At 35.6% G+C, this 17275-nt stretch overlaps 1 protein-coding gene across 4 annotated transcripts in view; it reads left to right on the top strand.

Annotated features, from left to right (window-relative positions):
* Nucleotides 1-17275, top strand: part of PAPOLA (poly(A) polymerase alpha) — a 42909-nt gene that overhangs the window by 13876 nt on the left and 11758 nt on the right. For 3 of the 4 annotated variants that reach the window (XM_064141964.1, XM_064141922.1, XM_064141972.1), the window contains exons 6-15: nucleotides 732-785; nucleotides 3011-3122; nucleotides 5257-5346; nucleotides 5435-5573; nucleotides 6969-7041; nucleotides 8497-8617; nucleotides 9502-9586; nucleotides 13877-13930; nucleotides 14653-14772; nucleotides 15782-15891. In XM_064141964.1, the coding sequence (XP_063998034.1) occupies nucleotides 732-785; nucleotides 3011-3122; nucleotides 5257-5346; nucleotides 5435-5573; nucleotides 6969-7041; nucleotides 8497-8617; nucleotides 9502-9586; nucleotides 13877-13930; nucleotides 14653-14772; nucleotides 15782-15891 (958 nt within the window). The other variant, XM_064141982.1, reaches the window with a different exon arrangement.

Raw genomic sequence — 17275 nt, 5'->3', positions numbered from 1 at the left:
AAACAGTAACATTGAGGAAACTTTAAGGTTAAGTGCATAAAGTAGTGTTGTTTCTTGTTCTTGTTGAGAACTAGAACACTCTTAGAACTGCTTATCCTCTGGCAGTTCCTACCATTTGGTTCTTGGAGGTATGTAGTGGGTTTTTTTGAAAGCAAGGCTCTGCAGATCTGCATTTAATTCAGATGTTTAGTTCAGAAAGGCGCTATTCCTAGCTGTTCCATAGTTTCATTATGGACACTGTTTGTCAGAGTACTTTTAATGACTGCTTTTGGAAAAGATACTTGAGCTCTACAGACTAGTGACTTACTGGTTTAGGTGAAATCAGACTGCATAGTTGCAGTTGTCTCCTTGTCATTTATCATAAAATACTGGCTGCAGAAACTACAGAAGAAAGAGGCCTCTTAGCATAAGAGTCCTTATTGGTTAGTCTTAATGATGCTGTGAGGAGTAAAAGGTGCTTGATCATGTCCTGCATGGATCTTGAGGTAGCATCCTCAGGGCTGGTTGCTGTACTTTTGGGTTATAATTAACATCCAGACAGCTGTAGCATGTAATAAGTCAGTACTTAATGCTTAAATCTTCAATGGTGGACAAATATATTTCTGTCAAAAACGAGCTCGAAAATAGAAAAGCATCTGTATAAATAGCATTACATTGTGATTGTTTAGAGCTGTTAACTGTTGCTTGTAAACATTCTTCTGTATACTGAAAAGTTATCTTTTTCTTCCCAGGCTGTTGAAGAAGCTTTTGTCCCAGTTATTAAACTTTGTTTTGATGGAATAGAGGTAAAGATCATATTTTATTTTGTTTTGGTAGAACATGGTTAAGACACAGTTTTTAAGATCTCAATAACTCACATAATTACACATTAAGACAAATTATGTTGAAGCGATTCTTAAAAGTTCATACTTAGGTCCTTGGCAACAGCCATCAGTTGTGTTTCTGGACTTCAAGAAAAACTTGTTTCAGTCTTGATGTACTGAAGGTTGCATGTATAGTAACTCTAGATTCTTTTCTTTTAGGCACTGCTATCAACTTTCACTGATTAGTTCATTGACCTGTAGAATACCAGTATTGGCATTATTGTGGATTAACAATTAATAGAAATTACATTGATAAATAATGTGGCTTTAGTAATTGTTTGACTGGTAATGATTGACTGTCCAAATCTTAAATTCATATTTGCTTTAATGTGTTATACTGTATAATGTGTAGGAAGTTGTGTGATCTTTGATCACTTCTCAAAAATGTACTGCTGAAAGCAAACTCAGTATTACTGTCATCTTGATCTCTTCAGATGTCTGTAAACACATAAGCAAAACAATGAATTTCATGTCTGTAGTCTGATAGATGTGCTGACTTGGAGTTACGAACTTCCTTAACTTGTTTTTTACTATTTTGGAAGAAGTTGCTGACAAAATAACAGTGCTTTCAGAAGACACTCTGTTAGTCTTTCTCAGACTGCTTGATGCTCAATTTGTCAAATTTTTGTTTGGTTTTGGTTTTTTTGTTTGTATGGGGTTTTGGTTTTTTGGTGACAAGACAAACCCATATGACTATATATACACATAGCACCTCAGACTTGTTGCTGTTTTATATTAGCTGGTAATTGGGCAGGAATTCCCATGCTAACCTTTTGATATGTGGTGTGATTTGAAAAGCTGTAATATTAACATCTCTGCCTGGCAATTACAGTGGTCGTTAGTTAGGGTACTGTTGATTTTTAAGTTTTAGAAAGATGGACCCTGCCTTTGCCCTCGTCCCTCTAGTTTTACTTTTATGTTTTCATTGACATACTCAGTTTAGGCTAGGGCAGGTATATTTTCTCTCAATTAAGAGACCTGTACAGGTGCTGTTAGGCTATGATTTCTCATGGTTGTGTGTGTATCAGAAGGTGCTTAATTTGATTTTCCTTTTCCTAATCCAGGGAAAAGGTGTCAGAAATTATTCCTTCTGTAAAGAACACCTTATAATTGAGGAAGACTTTGTTTTCGTGCTGATCCTGTCAGTTAAACTTGGTGTTTCTTCCAAATCTAGTTTTTACATACGCGTTTTATGGTCTTGCTGAAAATGAACAAGCACCTTGACTTTTTTATTATTTTTGGTGGTGTTCTTCCTGTAAAAAAGAATGATTACTCGGCTTTCTCAAAAAAAATACATAGGACAAATCAATAAATTCACAAATCTATTAATTTGAAAAAACCTTTTCTTGTTCAAGAAATTTGAATCATTAGAAGTGTGAGACCTTCTAAAGATAAGACTAGAATTCAGGCTGAAGTTAATTTTGAACTTGTTTCACATGGAGAAGTACTATTTTCCATATAAAACATGACATGCACTTTAGTAATCAGTCAATATGATGAGAATAAAAGACTAGAAATGCAAACTGACTTCTTTGCTCTGTGTAACATTGTTGCTATATGTTTGATAAAGTAAAACTTAAGTTTGGAGCTGAACAGTGTCTTCATGTTCTTGACTTACAAAGACTATGATAAATTATTGCAGAAGTAAATTATTGCAGAAGTAGTAGCAAAATAATTTGACATCATTTAAACATTTATACAGATTTATACACTTTCTCAGTAGTTTGCTGGATTTTCTGTAATCACACGCTTAGACTTTTTATTGATGCTGGCCCTAGTTGAATGCGTATAGCACTCAAAAAAAGTCTCCTGCTCTTTCTGTAAGGTAGTGATACTTTTGGGGATATTTAGGTTAAAACTAGATTGGTTTCGGTACTTGCTCTGAGTAGAATTTTGTATCCAGGACCTAGAAGTAGTGCTTGTTCTGAAATGATTTTTATTTGACAGTCAAGAGTTTGTATGCTGGTTCCAAATTGATCTTAATCTGTATTTTATCTGAAAATGTTTCTTCAATATTTCTGAAGGGTGTTTGTGGTGTTTAAAGTGGTTCTGTGTACTAGCAGGACTGCTTTCATTAGCAAATTTGATGAAAATGTGTTACAGAATTCTACAGAACAGTTTTCTAATATATTCTCTCTTTTTTTAAGATTGATATTTTGTTTGCAAGATTAGCACTGCAAACTATTCCTGAAGACTTAGACCTACGAGATGATAGCCTACTTAAAAATTTAGACATTAGATGCATACGAAGTCTTAATGGTAAGTATATGCAACTGTTCATATAAACATCTTGTCTAATCTCTTAATAACCTACAGTATCAAACAATCTAGGATATTTAATTGAAGACTTACCTGACAATATTGCAGCTCCATGTGTGGAAATTAAATCATAGGCAGTTATTTGCATTGAAGGGTTGATTACCGCCCCCCGCCATGTATTTTGTTAGTAAACAATGCTGTCAAAAAATGGAGAGAAGAATTTTGTGTGGAGTGCTGTCTGCCCTTACAAATCAAGATGTGTGCATGGGGTCTTTTATGCTGTGTTTTAATATGCATAAGCACATCAACAACTAGGCTGAACTCCCCTATGTACTCCAGACCCTGGATGAAGGAGAGGTAGCTTGGAGGAGGGAACATTTCCACTTCTCAGTTCAGACTGGACTAGGGATCAATCATACAAATTAACATTAAGAAGTCCATGGGCCCTGATGACGTGCACCCAAGAGTGCTGAGAAAACTGGCTGATATTAGCGTTCTACCACTATCCATCATCTTTCCCAAATCGTGGCAGACAGGAGAGGTGTCTGAGGACTGGAGGAAAGCCAATGTCACTCCAGCCTTCAAAAAGGGCAAGAAAGAGGTTCCAGGAAACTATAGACCAGTCAGCCTTACCTCCATCTCTGGAAAAATGATGGAATGGCTCCTGTTGGAGACCATCTCAAGGCACTTGGAAGAGAAGGTTATCAGGAGTAGTCAGCATGGATTTACCAAGGGGAAGTCACGCTTGACTAACCTGATAACATTTTATGATGCCATAATTGAATGGGTAGATGCAGGGAAACCAGTGGATGTAGTCTACCTTGACCTCAGCAAGGCCTTTGACACCGTTTCCCATGACATTTTAGTGAGCAAGCTGAGGAAGTGTGGGATGGAAGAGCGGACAGTGAGGTGGGTTAGGAACTAGTTGCAAGATAGAGTTCAGAGGGTGGTGATGAATGGTGCTAGGTCCAGCTGGAGAGCTGTGACTAGTGGTATCCACCAGGGATCAGTGCTGGATCCAGTACTGTTCAACATCTTCATCATTGACATTGATGAGGGTACAGAGTGTCTGCTCAGCAAGTTTGCAGATGACACCAAGCTGGGAGGCTTGGCTGAGATAGCTGAAGGCTGTGCAGCCATCCAGCGAGACCTGGACAGACTGGAGAGCTGAGCACAGAGAAACCAGATGAAGTTCAACAAGGACAAGTGCAGAGTTCTGCATCTGGGGAGGAATAATAAACTGCACCAGTACAGGCTGGGAGGTGATCTGCTGGAGAGCAGCTCTATGGAGAGGGACCTGGGAGTCCTAGAGTGGACAACAAGTTAACCGTGGCACAGCAATGTGCCCTTGTGACCAAGAAGGCCAATGAGATCCTGGGGTGTATTAAGAAGAGTGTGTCCAGCAGATCAAGGGAGGTTCTCCTCCCCCTCTGCTCTGCCCTGGTGAGACCTCATCTTGAATACTGTGTTCAGTTTTGGGCTCCCCAGTTTGAGGGACAGGGATCTGCTGGAAAGGGTCCAGTGGAAGGCTACAAGGATGATTAGGGGACTGGAGGGCATGCTTCATGAGGAGAAGCTGAGGGACTTGGGGCATTTTAAGTCTGGAGGAAAGAAGACTTAGAGGGGATTTGATAAGTGTTTATAAGTATCTGAAGGCTGGCCAGGAGTGGGGGGACAGGTTCTTCTCACTTGCTCCCTGTGATAGGACAAGGAGCAATGGGTTTAAGTTGCAGCGAAAGAGGTTCTGCCTCAGCACAAGTGGGAACTTCTTTCCTGTAAGGGTCCATGAGCACTGGAACAGGTTCCCCAGTGAGGTTGTGGAGTGTCCTCTGGAGAATTTCAACACCTGTCTGGATGTGTTCCTCTATGATCTGTGTTAGATAGTATTGTCCTGCTCTGGCAGGGGGGTGGACTCAGTGATCTCCTTGGGTCCCTTCTAACCCCTAATATCCTGTGATCCTGTGGACTATATGAAAATATGATAAGCTTTCTAATTTAAAACAGAAGTGATTGAAATACAGAATTAATTTCTAATGTGCTGATCTAGAAAGCCTAATATCTTTGAAGGTGAGGGAGGGTAAGCAAGCAAAAAGCTTTAAAGGCAGCATGAGTAATGGATTCTTTCTTTTGGCAGGTTGCCGGGTAACTGATGAAATTTTGCATCTAGTACCAAACATTGACAACTTCAGGTTAACACTGAGAGCTATCAAACTGTGGGCAAAACGTAAGCAGTTATTTCAATTTTAAAATTTTTTTCATTAACTCTTACAGTTACTGATAACTCTCTTCCTTTGTCTCTTTTCAATCCACAGGCCACAACATCTATTCCAATATACTAGGTTTCCTTGGTGGTGTTTCCTGGGCTATGCTAGTAGCAAGAACCTGCCAGCTTTATCCAAATGCAATAGCGTCAACTCTTGTACATAAATTTTTCTTGGTATTTTCTAAATGGTATGTTGTGGTTTTTTGTTGTCATTTTTCTTTTTCTTTTTTTCTTCTTCTTTTTTTTACATTTAGATTACACTAAAATAAAATTGTTTGTAGACACTAAATTTTAGTCCTGTTTTTATGGTATCGTTTTCAACTATTACCAGATCAAGATGGTAGTTACAAGCATTGTTCTTGCTGCCAGAAAGTTGTTAGTTTCTCAATCAGTCATCCAATGTGTGTTGTTCCTAAATTATCAACAAAAACCACCCAGTTTTTAGGTAAAATTTTCTTAGGTATTTTTTGTAACTTCAGATAAAATACTTAAATGGTGCAAAGTAAGAGCAGACACCCCAAAATTTAAAGTCTTAAAATTTGTATACCGGGATGATGGGAAAAGGTTGTATCTATTTTAGGCATGTAGCTTAAATGCAGTTTAAGAGAACCAGTAGTAGAAGTGTGGTTTTCAGTCTCGTTAGTATGGAGAGATAGGTGTTTTGGATAGTAACCTCAGGAAGATGGTTTGAATAACTCTGGAAACAATGGGAACCTTCCCAGTAAATTCAGAATAAATGGAACAAAAGTGTAATTTGCACACTACAAATGAATACTTTTTCTTTAAAGAGTGTGTCTGGATACTTAGATTCTTCAGGAGACATTAACAGATTTTAAGAATCCCTGTACCAAGTTGGTATTTCACTTCAAGATAGTGTCTTTCCTTCCTAATGTGAAGATAATTCCCACCGTTTCACTATCTTGAATCCATAGACTTTATAGCTTCTTTGAGGTAGTGTTGCTGCACAAGCTAGTAGAAGAAAATTGGTTGTGTTTTTTATACTGCTGTCCACTTCGTATGTGTAAATACCAAGAGATTAACTTGACTTCTCTTTATAGGAAGACAGCTATACTCATGGGAGTAGACACAACTTGAAGAACACAAGTGTTACTTTTCTTTCTTTCAGCATGGCTTCTTTCTGTCTTGATTTGGAATTTTTTTGCTTAATACGTGTGCTTTGTAATAATGCTGTAGTCATGCTGGCTGTTTCTTCTGTAGTTCATCCATGAAACAGCTAGCTTGAAGATGGACACAATGTCAATTTTCATAGAGGAATTTCTCTTTGATAGGTTTATTTCCAAAAAAACTTAGAGAATTTCACTCTAGTTACTCAACTAGTGATTATAAACCTCCAGGACTACAGAAAAAAATCACTCTTCTGATGCTTTGGAGATGCTAATTGCAGCTGTATTGTAATTGAGTGATATAGCTTATTTAACCCCAGCTAGACCAGCTTAGTCTTGAGTTAATGATGCTTTACTGTGAGACCACAGTTAAGAAGGATCACATTCAGAAGTGTTGTTTGTTGAACATACATGGTTGTATCCAATAGTCTTATTCAGTGCTACAATCTTTTTGAACAGGGAATGGCCAAATCCAGTGCTTTTGAAACAGCCAGAAGAATGCAATCTTAATTTGCCTGTATGGGACCCAAGGGTTAGTGTATTATTTTTTCCCCTATAAGTCACACTGTACAATAAATTCAGTTGCTTAAAAATTATAGGCGAATTTCATTTTGGATTTATTAAACTAAATATTTTGGTATTATGTCTTCTTTGTAGGTAACCTCTAGTTTTCCTGAGTGTGGAACTGTTAGCTTAATTGTCTGGCCTGACTGCTTGAAGCACACTTGAGAAACAGTCTACTTTTTATTCTCAGCTTCTGTAATAAGTGGTCTTAATAGCTACTCAGTATAATTGCATCAAAGCCTTTAAAACAATGCATTATATAAAACTGCTTAAAGTAGTTTGCTTCTGAGTTAAAATTTGGAACTTCTGCAAGTGTATTGAATTCACAGTACAATGCTTACAGATGCATAGGTTTGGTTTTGTATAGTTGTAGTAATATGACTTTTTATCTTTGACTGAAGATTATAACTTGAAGTTGTTGTTGTTTTGCTTATTATAGCACCTGCTCTGACTTTCTGAACACTTACATTAGGAACATTGGACATTGAAGTCCTTCGGGCAGTCAATAAAAGAGATTGCAGCAGATAAGCAGCTCACATTCTGAGGTTTCAGTGAGGCATAGTGTGAATATGTTCAGTGCTTCTTTGTCAATTCTAGAATAGCTGATCTTGAACTAATTTTTTTCATTGGATAGTGTAGGCACTATAAATCAAGTTATAGGCCCTTACCTACTTGAGATCTGGGGCTTTTTTGGTTGACAAAAGTCCACATGTAAATAATGTGTGACAGTTGAAAAAGTGTTTTTGAATCTTACTTCTATTCCTGGAAATAGAGGGTCTGAGGTCAGTGTGTGATGGAAACTCTGTGTTACAGTAGCTAAGCCAAGTGGGGCAAGGTAATATCAGGGGTTTATCTTTACTTTACTATCTACAAAATTGCTATCATAATGCTATTTAGAAGATGTTTTGTGTGTGTGTTTTGCCCTTTCTTTATTATTTAATAAAAAACGTTAATGTGGGTGATGTTTTTGTCAGGTTGCCTAGAGTCTCTTCTCCCAAGCCAGCTTTTTATTTTCAGTAATGTTACAGAAATAAAATATAAAATATATTTTGCAATATCTGAAGACAGTCGTTCTTTTGAAGATGCTCTTGTAGTGATAAGAAATTCTTCTTTTGATGTGACCACAAGCTAATTTCTATTAAAGAGAGAAGTTGCTCATTTGGTATTTCTGGACTGATAAATAACTACAACTTTTTGATGTGCTGACAGGTCACAGCCCACTCACATCAATAATTCAGAATGATGTCCATTGTGAAAGCATTATCTTATTTTTTCTAAACTTCCTCTGAACTTGGTAAATATATTTGGCCTGCAAATTAAAGTCTTTTAGAACTTAGGACTCAGTTGTAGTAAAGGGATAAATCCAAATTTGTTAACTCATGTCTGTGCTTGAAGAAAACTGATTGGCTGTTGTTATACATAGGTAAACCCCAGTGATAGGTACCATCTTATGCCTATAATTACACCAGCATACCCACAGCAGAACTCTACCTACAATGTGTCCGTTTCCACACGGATGGTCATGGTTGAGGAATTTAAACAAGGTAAGTATTATCTTAAACTCTTTATATAAATGTTTTCAAAGAGATTTGAAGTAGTTCCATTGTGGATCTGCTTTGTGAAGTGGGAGGTGGGTGGATAATAGTTTCTTGACAAAAGACTTTCTTCTCATGGAGGTAGAACTTGATCTGTTATGCTTACATGAAGTCCCAAATTCAGTGGAGACTTGTGTAGATTTGTCATTCATTCTTAGAAACTGAAGGTAGTTAAGGAGAATGCCTTGTGCTATGAAAATAAGAATTAAAGGTACAGTATTTTTGTTTACTTCAGCGTCTTTCAAGTGTGTTATGCCACATGTAAGATTAGTGTTGCAATCTCACTTGATGACGGTTTCTAGGCCTAATTTAAGACAATGCACTTGTTCAGAGATGAGTCTTCTGGGGTTTATTTTAGTAATCTATGTGAATATAGTAGATAAGGAGAGATGCTTTTTAAGTAAGGAGTAGACTTAATGCAGAGAGTAAATATAAAAGCACTCTCAGGCAGAGCAGTACGTTATTGTCACTGTTTCTTTGCCTTGTACAATGCTTTGCACAAATGATTTAGGTACTGCAAAGACAAAGGTGTTTGACTTTAGATGGCATAGTTATTATGGCATACAGAAAACATTAAATTGAGGGAAGAAGTGAAATCAGTCTCATCAATTAACATATACTTCTAAATGTATTGAGATTCTTTTTTTAATAATATAATCTGCATAACTAATGACAACTTAAGGTGTGACTGGAATATAAAACTTGTTGATAAGTTCCTTTGAATATGAAGGGGGGAAGTAATTCATAGTAACATGCTAAGTTAGGAAGCTGGTTTTACTCTGGCTACTAAACTGTATTTTAAAAAAAAGTTTAAATGTGTTCTTATAATTTAGGTCTTGCTATCACAGATGAAATTTTGCTGAGTAAGGCAGAGTGGTCCAAACTTTTTGAAGCTCCAAACTTCTTTCAAAAGTACAAGTATGTATTTTATGGCATGGCAGAATATTTTAAGTTTATCAGTTAAAATATCTAATGATGATCTGTAGGACAGGATCTGAAATATACGTACATTTAGACTGATAAAAAGTGCTTTATTCAGATTTTTTCTATATGGAGGGGAACCAATGAATTATTTTCCTCAGGAGATTAGTAATATTTTCTTAGACACTTTTTTTTTTTTTTTTTTTGTGGGGGGGTTGGAGGTGGTGGTGTCTTCAGTATTCAGTTTAGAAACATTTTAGTCCCTGATAAGATACTTAGAATGTCACCAGTTAACTGCAAGTAAAACTAGTGGTCTCAGTAGGCATTCTAAAAATGGGTCTTGCCTCCCAGGAAACAAGATATTAAAATAACTACTTCTGAAGGTCAATATCTGAAATACTTGAAACTGCATGTTTACTCTGTCAACAGTAGTTAACAGTTCAGTCTGACAATAAAAGATAGTTTTGCATTTGTGTTGACTAACTGCTAGCTATACTAGTTATTACCAGATTTAATGAAAAAATAAAGCTTAAGGCTTCTGGCTATTAATACTCAGACACATAGCTTCACTAATTTTACATTGTCTCTGAGGAGAGTACTGAAGTTCACACTTCACATTTTTAGAGTTTCCAGTAACATGCTTGTGGGGCAGAAGCTTGTTAAATGTATATGGACTTGCTGGAAGTTGTATTTCTATAATAAATATGGATTATTAAAATACGGACTACATCTTCTTTGCCCTCAGTCGAAATTGGAGACCCATTTTTCTTGAATCATGATCAAATATATTTTACATTTGTTCCTTTGTTGGGTGGTTGGTTGGTTATGTACTAATCTAAATAAGACTGAAATGCAGTTCCCCCATTAAAAGAGACTGATGACCTTCATAATGTGTCTGTGTTTTGTTTATATACCTTTTGCATGATAAAAGCTTTAAAATATTTCAACAGCTTTTATGTTGTACCTTGGAGAATTAACTTTGAAAACGCTTACAAGACCACTGTAATGTTGGCTTTTTTTAAGTTAAAAATGGGCTGCAGACAAATCTATTTCTGCTCAAGAGGTTGCTAGTAAGTTTCCTAGTACATTTTCTTAGTTTCCTTCAAAACTATGGGGGGAAAAAAAGGAAACATTAACTGTCATTTGAAATAATCTCCATTATAGTATAGCTTTTTGTTTAGCTGTTTTAGAAACAAAATATTCCCAAATTTTAATATGCATTTTTAGTGCTAAATGATTTTGATTTTTTTTTTAGTGAACTGTGTGATGTTGTTGTGGAGCCTGCTTTAGTTTAAATTATCCACAACTTTCTTGGATTTTAGTAAGTTAATTGAAAACTTGGTTAATAATCTCTATGAAATAAAATAATTATATGCAGTAAGTATGAAGCATCTTAGTGAGATCTCCAGCTTTAAACCTAAATGCTTCAGAATTGTTTTCCTTTCTTTGCACTCTAGTTTAAGTTGTAGATGCCTTGACTTGTTCCTGCTGAATTTCAAAGCAGTGTATAGTGCCTTGTCAGATAAGAAATCATCTGATCCTTTCTCTGAGACCATTCTAAAAACAGTTATTCTCTGAAAGCATAGCTGTAGTAGTCTGTATTGCTCTTATTGGCAATTAGCTGTTAAACGTCTATGGTAAGATCCATTGATCATAACCACTTTAGACTTGATAACTGTATTTGCTCACACATTGCTGAAGTTTATTTTAAGCAATTTTGGAGACTACTGAATAATTGGTATGGCAAGAGCAGATTAGAAATTGGGAAAATGGGGAAATCTGTAGTATTTTAAGATGTCAACAATTCCTTGGAATTTAAGGAGTTTCAATGTGTTATCTGTTCTTCATATTGGTTTAAATTATTTAGATGGAAACAACAGTGAAGAACATGCACTTTCTGGCTATGGTGCTTTATAGGGACGTGATAAAAAAGTACGAGTATGAAATACAATGTAAGAATGAAATTATTAGAGGTTAAAAACAAGAGTGAAATATATCAATGAGAGAAATCATTTCATGAGCTCCAGCATGTTTTTCTGTTATAGAGACACCTTGCTGAAACAGTAGGAGGTAATCATACCTTTTGGAAAGGTTTCTTTAAACACTTGCTTGATAGCACTTTAGCTAAAGCACTGGATAATTTAAAGTATAAATCCTGGACAGCTTTAGAAGAAAAATCTAAATTAACATATTCAGGGTCTTAATTTTTTTTTCCACAAAGTAGTATGAGTTCAAAATGTTTTGGGGGTTTTTTGTTGGTACAGGTGTTAATGGCATGAGACAATTCTATAATAAGTACAAGAGGTTATTTGTATGAAAACATAAACAGAAAAGCCCAGACAAAACTGACCAACCCTGTATACTTCAGAATAATTAAAAAATAAAACATAAGTTAAGCTTATTTGTAAGTGTATGAAGTAATGGAAACTTTTGAGTTAGATGTTATTTGTCATAAAATTGAGTGAAGAATTGATAACAAATTTCATTGTTGTAATGAAGTGAGACCTTGGATTCTAAGCATCTTGATTTTCAACACCTTATGCTACTTTAAGTTTTACTGAAATTAGGAATAGCTGATTTTCAGTGTTTAATTCCCTTTAATCTGTTGGTGATGGGGATGATGGCCTCGTTTCTTCTTTCACCTAGTAGCTAGCACAACCTCAGCAAAAATAGCTAATCATTAAAAAAGATTTAGAGATTTTTCCTAGGTACTCACCAGCTGGCTGAGGATTTTAAACACACACAAATTACCTCTTTAAAAACTGATTTTCCAAGTTAGTTTCAAAGAGCTGCTTTGAATAAGTAACTGAAAAATTAGTTTCTACAAATATTTGCAGATTTAACATTTGTCTCAGCTTATACATGGTGGAAAAAATGCCAAAACCAAATGCCAACAAATAAAAACCTTAGGTTGTCATTCCTATTTAAATGAAATAGCCTGCAAGCATATGTAGCATGTAGGAATCTGACAGATTATTGTTGCATAACTGGTACTGCTTAGAAAAAAGCAATAGTTGGCAACTACCTAGATAGAGTTAAAAGACCTTTTCCCCTCCTCCCCCATCCTAAATGATTGATTCGTGGTACCCTACAAGTAACTAAAATGAGGGTAATTGAAATCTTCATAAAAAACAGGAAAAAGTCCCTAACATTTTTGTGTTAAGTTAATATCGCCAAAATGCAGAAAATAAGTAGATAAAAGGGGAAACATTTTTCTACATCTCCTTTCCAGTCCTCTTATTTCATTGACATTATCTGACTGAATTCTAAGCATTGTAGCATTCAGGGATTTTTTTCCTCGTGCTATCCTAAGTATGGAAATATAGTTACTAATCTGATCTGTTGACCTTGATTTGCTGTTACAATTTGAAGGCCTGTAACATCTGTAGACTCTTTCTGCACTGTAACTTTTTGCCATCATTGACCTTCTGTTACACTCTGAAGCATATATAATACAGTCTAATCCTTCATTTTACCACTGTTCTTTAAATCTTGCTCTGAATATGCTATATCAGTATGTATATAGCAGTATGTTAAAATAGACTTCTCAGCCAAACTTCTGAAAAACTTGACCATAGATATGTAAGGTTCCCTCAACCCCATCATGATGAACTCACTTTGAAAGTAATCATCTCCCATTCCCCTGCCTTAGCTTCTTTGTTTAGCATCCCTCTTTTGCTTTGTGTACTGTTTTTGTGACATTTGCTTAACAGTGGGTGTACTCTGATTATCCTGGAATATAGAGAGCCTAAGAATTATCATCAGATGAAAGATTCCTTGTTAAGTTTCAAATAAGTGTCTTCAGTCCATTCTAAGATGCATACATATATATATTTTAAACCACATGGATGGTTGTATTTTTTACTTCAAACAAATGCATATGTACTAACCACTCTTCTGACACTTCAGAAATAATGTTGTGACTAAGCCGACTGACACATTAGATGGTTGTGATCAACTGTTATTACTGCAAGGAATCTCTAGTAGTCAGTTTCAATCTCTGGTATCATTAAATACTTTAATACCTATTAATTTCAAACTGGTGCTATCTTTATCATTTTTTAGTTAGGGTTACTAAAGTGTAGTTGCAAATCTTAAATGGTTTGAGAAGTCTGTTAGCCATGTGTTTTGGGGGACATAGCCACTTAATGCTGCATTTCATTATAGGGTGTATATCTGAGATTATTATCTGTAGTTTGCAATATTGAGTTTACTGTAAATTCTTAAGGTTTGAATGTCTAGTTTTAGAAGTACAAATAGAATAGCATATTATCTTTATCTCCAAAGGCATTATATTGTACTTCTAGCAAGTGCACCAACAGAAAAACAGCGACTAGAATGGTGAGTAGAATGCTTACTGTTTAAAAGAACACCTGAAACCACCCAACAAAGCCAAAAATCTGTCTGCTTTAGGTGCAATAGTGTATCTAGTATGTTTTTAATGAAACAAATTGGAGCTTCAGTGTTTCAAAATTAAATTGATGGAGGTGGTCTGCTTTTGAAAATGAGTGGGAAAAAGTGAGTGAATGCTGTTGCATCAGTTTTGCAGCTTTATGGCACTGTCAGGTCGACTTTACAAGTCTTACTTTTGTAAGCCTTATGTGCTTTGCTTAACAAGCAGTGTGAGGAGATGTTTATGGTCTCTTCAAGTACTGTTTCTTAAAAATGCCTCTTTCCCTTGTTTCTGCTGTCTTTTTATTAGAGGAGTTTTAAGATTGTCAGATACCAGGAATTTTTTCAACTTCTAAAATTGATGATCTGAATCCAATTGCTTATTGGACTTGCTGACTGTCTCTTACTTGCTGTGTAATATCTTTCTGTTTAATTCCTTTTATTAAATTTGATCATAAGGAGACCTTCAGGGCATTATTTTTAAAATTCCGTTATATCAGTTTTTGTAAAGCATTCTCTTGGTTTATTGATCCAAATGAATCTGTCATGTATAGTGAACTAGTTAATTTGCAGTCTGAAATATTAGTATAAGGGTGATGTTTAGGATTTTATCATATTTACATCTATTATTTATATTTATGTGAGGTTGCTAATTAATGGCCTTTATGCAGGGTGGGCTTGGTGGAATCAAAAATCCGTATTCTAGTCGGAAACCTGGAGAAGAACGAGTTCATTACACTGGCTCATGTGAATCCACAGTCATTCCCAGCACCGAAAGAGAATCCTGACAAGTAAGTAAAAAAGTTTTTTCCTGTAATGGTGAGGAGATAACTTCACAAAAATGCCAGTTCACTAATCAATTAGCTCTTTTCAAATACTCTTTGTGAAATTAGGTATTTTTTATTTTGTACGAGAAGGAAAAAAAATGAAGAATATATCTTTGCCAAGTGATAATACATGTTTATTTTTTTTAAAACTGTATGCCTAAATTACATGGATATATCAAGTGAAATAAGGCAAAAACAGGCAGTACCCCTTCAGCACCTTTTTACTGAGTGAGGGCAACTAGAACTGCCTGTGTAATCACAGGCTTCTCTTAGCTCTTACTTGAGAGAGTGGTGCTTTTAGGAAAGGTAATTTTCCTGATGTAAATTATGTATTTTCTTCACCTGCTGTCCTAAATTTGTTCATTGACTGTGTACAAAACTGTGTTCTTCTTAAACACTGGGAAAAGACATTTGAGTTAAAGGATATAATTCCTTCAACTGCTAGAGAAGTGCTACATTGTATTCTGTAATAGGATATATTAGTTCATCTTGCATATATATTATGTGAACATGAGCTGTCAGAAGGAGGCTTTTCTTACCGAAAACTGCATTTTGTGGTCAGTTACAGCTAAGAAATTTGGGAGTTGAATGCAAGTTTAGGGGGCAGTTCTTTAATTAGGGAATACTGTAAGTATATTTAGTCAGGTGCTAAAAAATTGTGCTCTTTCAATTCTATTTCCTTTGCAGTTGGCTAGTTGTAACTCTGAAAAATGAGAAGCATGGTTGAATGAAGTAATATACTGATGATATTAGTTCCTTGCTTGTTGAAGATAGATGGCATTAAGTGTTTTGTGACTACTTCTTGCATTGCAAATGGAATGTTTTTTAGGTAGCCTGAGCTTTTTGCCTTTCTATGGCTATCTCTCCATTGCTATTGAAGTTAAAATGTACAGATTTCTTTCTGGCAGATAACTTACAATTGATTTCTTCTGTCGCTGTTGTGTAACTTCTTTGTATCATTTTTTTTTCCCAGGGAAGAATACCGTACAATGTGGGTGATTGGGTTGGTGTTTAAGAAAACCGAAAACTCTGAAAATTTAAGTGTTGATCTTACCTATGATATTCAGTCATTTACAGATACAGGTGAGTTTTGCCTTCTACTGTCTTTGCTCATCATCTACTCTGTTTCACTAGTAGAATTGTATCTAGACATGGAGTAGAAGAATTAAGATAATTGTTTCTAGACACTTCAGATTAATTATGTTCAGTTTGTTTGGTTTAAACTCTTTAAAATGATTAGCACTTCTCACATCTCATTAAGAATGGTACATTATATTGTGATCTTTATTAAACTGACAAATTGCATGTAAACTACCTGTCTTAATCTCATTTAAACAGTGTGTCCATAAACTTTGACTTAAGTCTGTCTTGCTTTATGAAACTGAATTTATTAGTGGATTAAAAGTATCAGATTTTACAACAAAATGCCCTTTATTCCATAGAGTTTCTTACTAGCTGGTTAACTGAGTAATTTTTGCTTTCATGTCCAGCACTCTCTTCCAGAAACCTTTTTGACTTTTTCCATGGTTTACCTTTTGATTCACGAAAATATTTAAAATGTGCATAAAAAAATATAAAGCATAGGGTTGGTAACAGCTGAAGAGTATAACACTCCAGAGGCTGCCAGAGGAACAGTACTTAAAAAAGTTACAATATCTTTTTTAAGCAACTGACAGTTAAGGATCGTGTTTACAGGGCTAAAAGAATAGACTGAAGTGCTACTTACTGCAACCCTTGTCTCTGGATTTCTGGGCCTCAGTAGGACTGGAAGTGAGGAAATTGTGCACCCCTGCTCTTGGTGCATAGATGAATAGAATATAAACACACATCTATTTTTAAGTAAATTGTGCCAAGGTTTCAAAGTCTTTATTGTTCTGTGGAAGTGCAGGGCATGAGGAGTGGCTCCGTGTTTGTCTGTGTCCTTTATCAGGCAAAAGGATTTCCATTTTCTTGTGGAGTGCAATATTCCTTCTCGGGTTATAAGGACTGAAAGTGCAATTATAGACACATCTTAATTTTTGAGAATTTACAAAAAGGTGTAACAGCTTTGCCACTGCTTTGAAGGAGTGAAGAATCTAGGAGTTGCAGTGTCTTAGTTCTTTAAGTATTTCAATAGTTAGATTTTTGGTATGAAAACACTAAAACTTGGACTGACACCAAATCTGTTTTACTTGCCATACATTAAAATCTGAAATTTGTCTAGATAATTACTGTGTTAAATGAAGTAGTATTTCTTCAAAATCACTGTAGACTGTGATGTGTAGTTTTCTGTCCAGTTTGTAAATGCGCTTCCAGAAGTAAGCAACTAGCAGACTGCACTTAGTGCCATGGTCTAGTTGACTGGATAGGTCTGGGTCATAGGTTGGACTGGATGATCTTGGAGGTTTCTTCCAACCTGGTTGATTCTATGAATAATAGACTACTTCTGATTATGTGGTGTACCTTTTTTTGTCAGATTAATGTGATA

Source organism: Pogoniulus pusillus, chromosome 1 (assembly GCF_015220805.1).
Source record: "Pogoniulus pusillus isolate bPogPus1 chromosome 1, bPogPus1.pri, whole genome shotgun sequence".
Classification (NCBI taxonomy): domain Eukaryota; kingdom Metazoa; phylum Chordata; class Aves; order Piciformes; family Lybiidae; genus Pogoniulus; species Pogoniulus pusillus.
The sequence above is the reverse complement of the archived record's forward strand: the minus strand, read 5'-3'. Positions and strand labels throughout refer to the sequence as shown.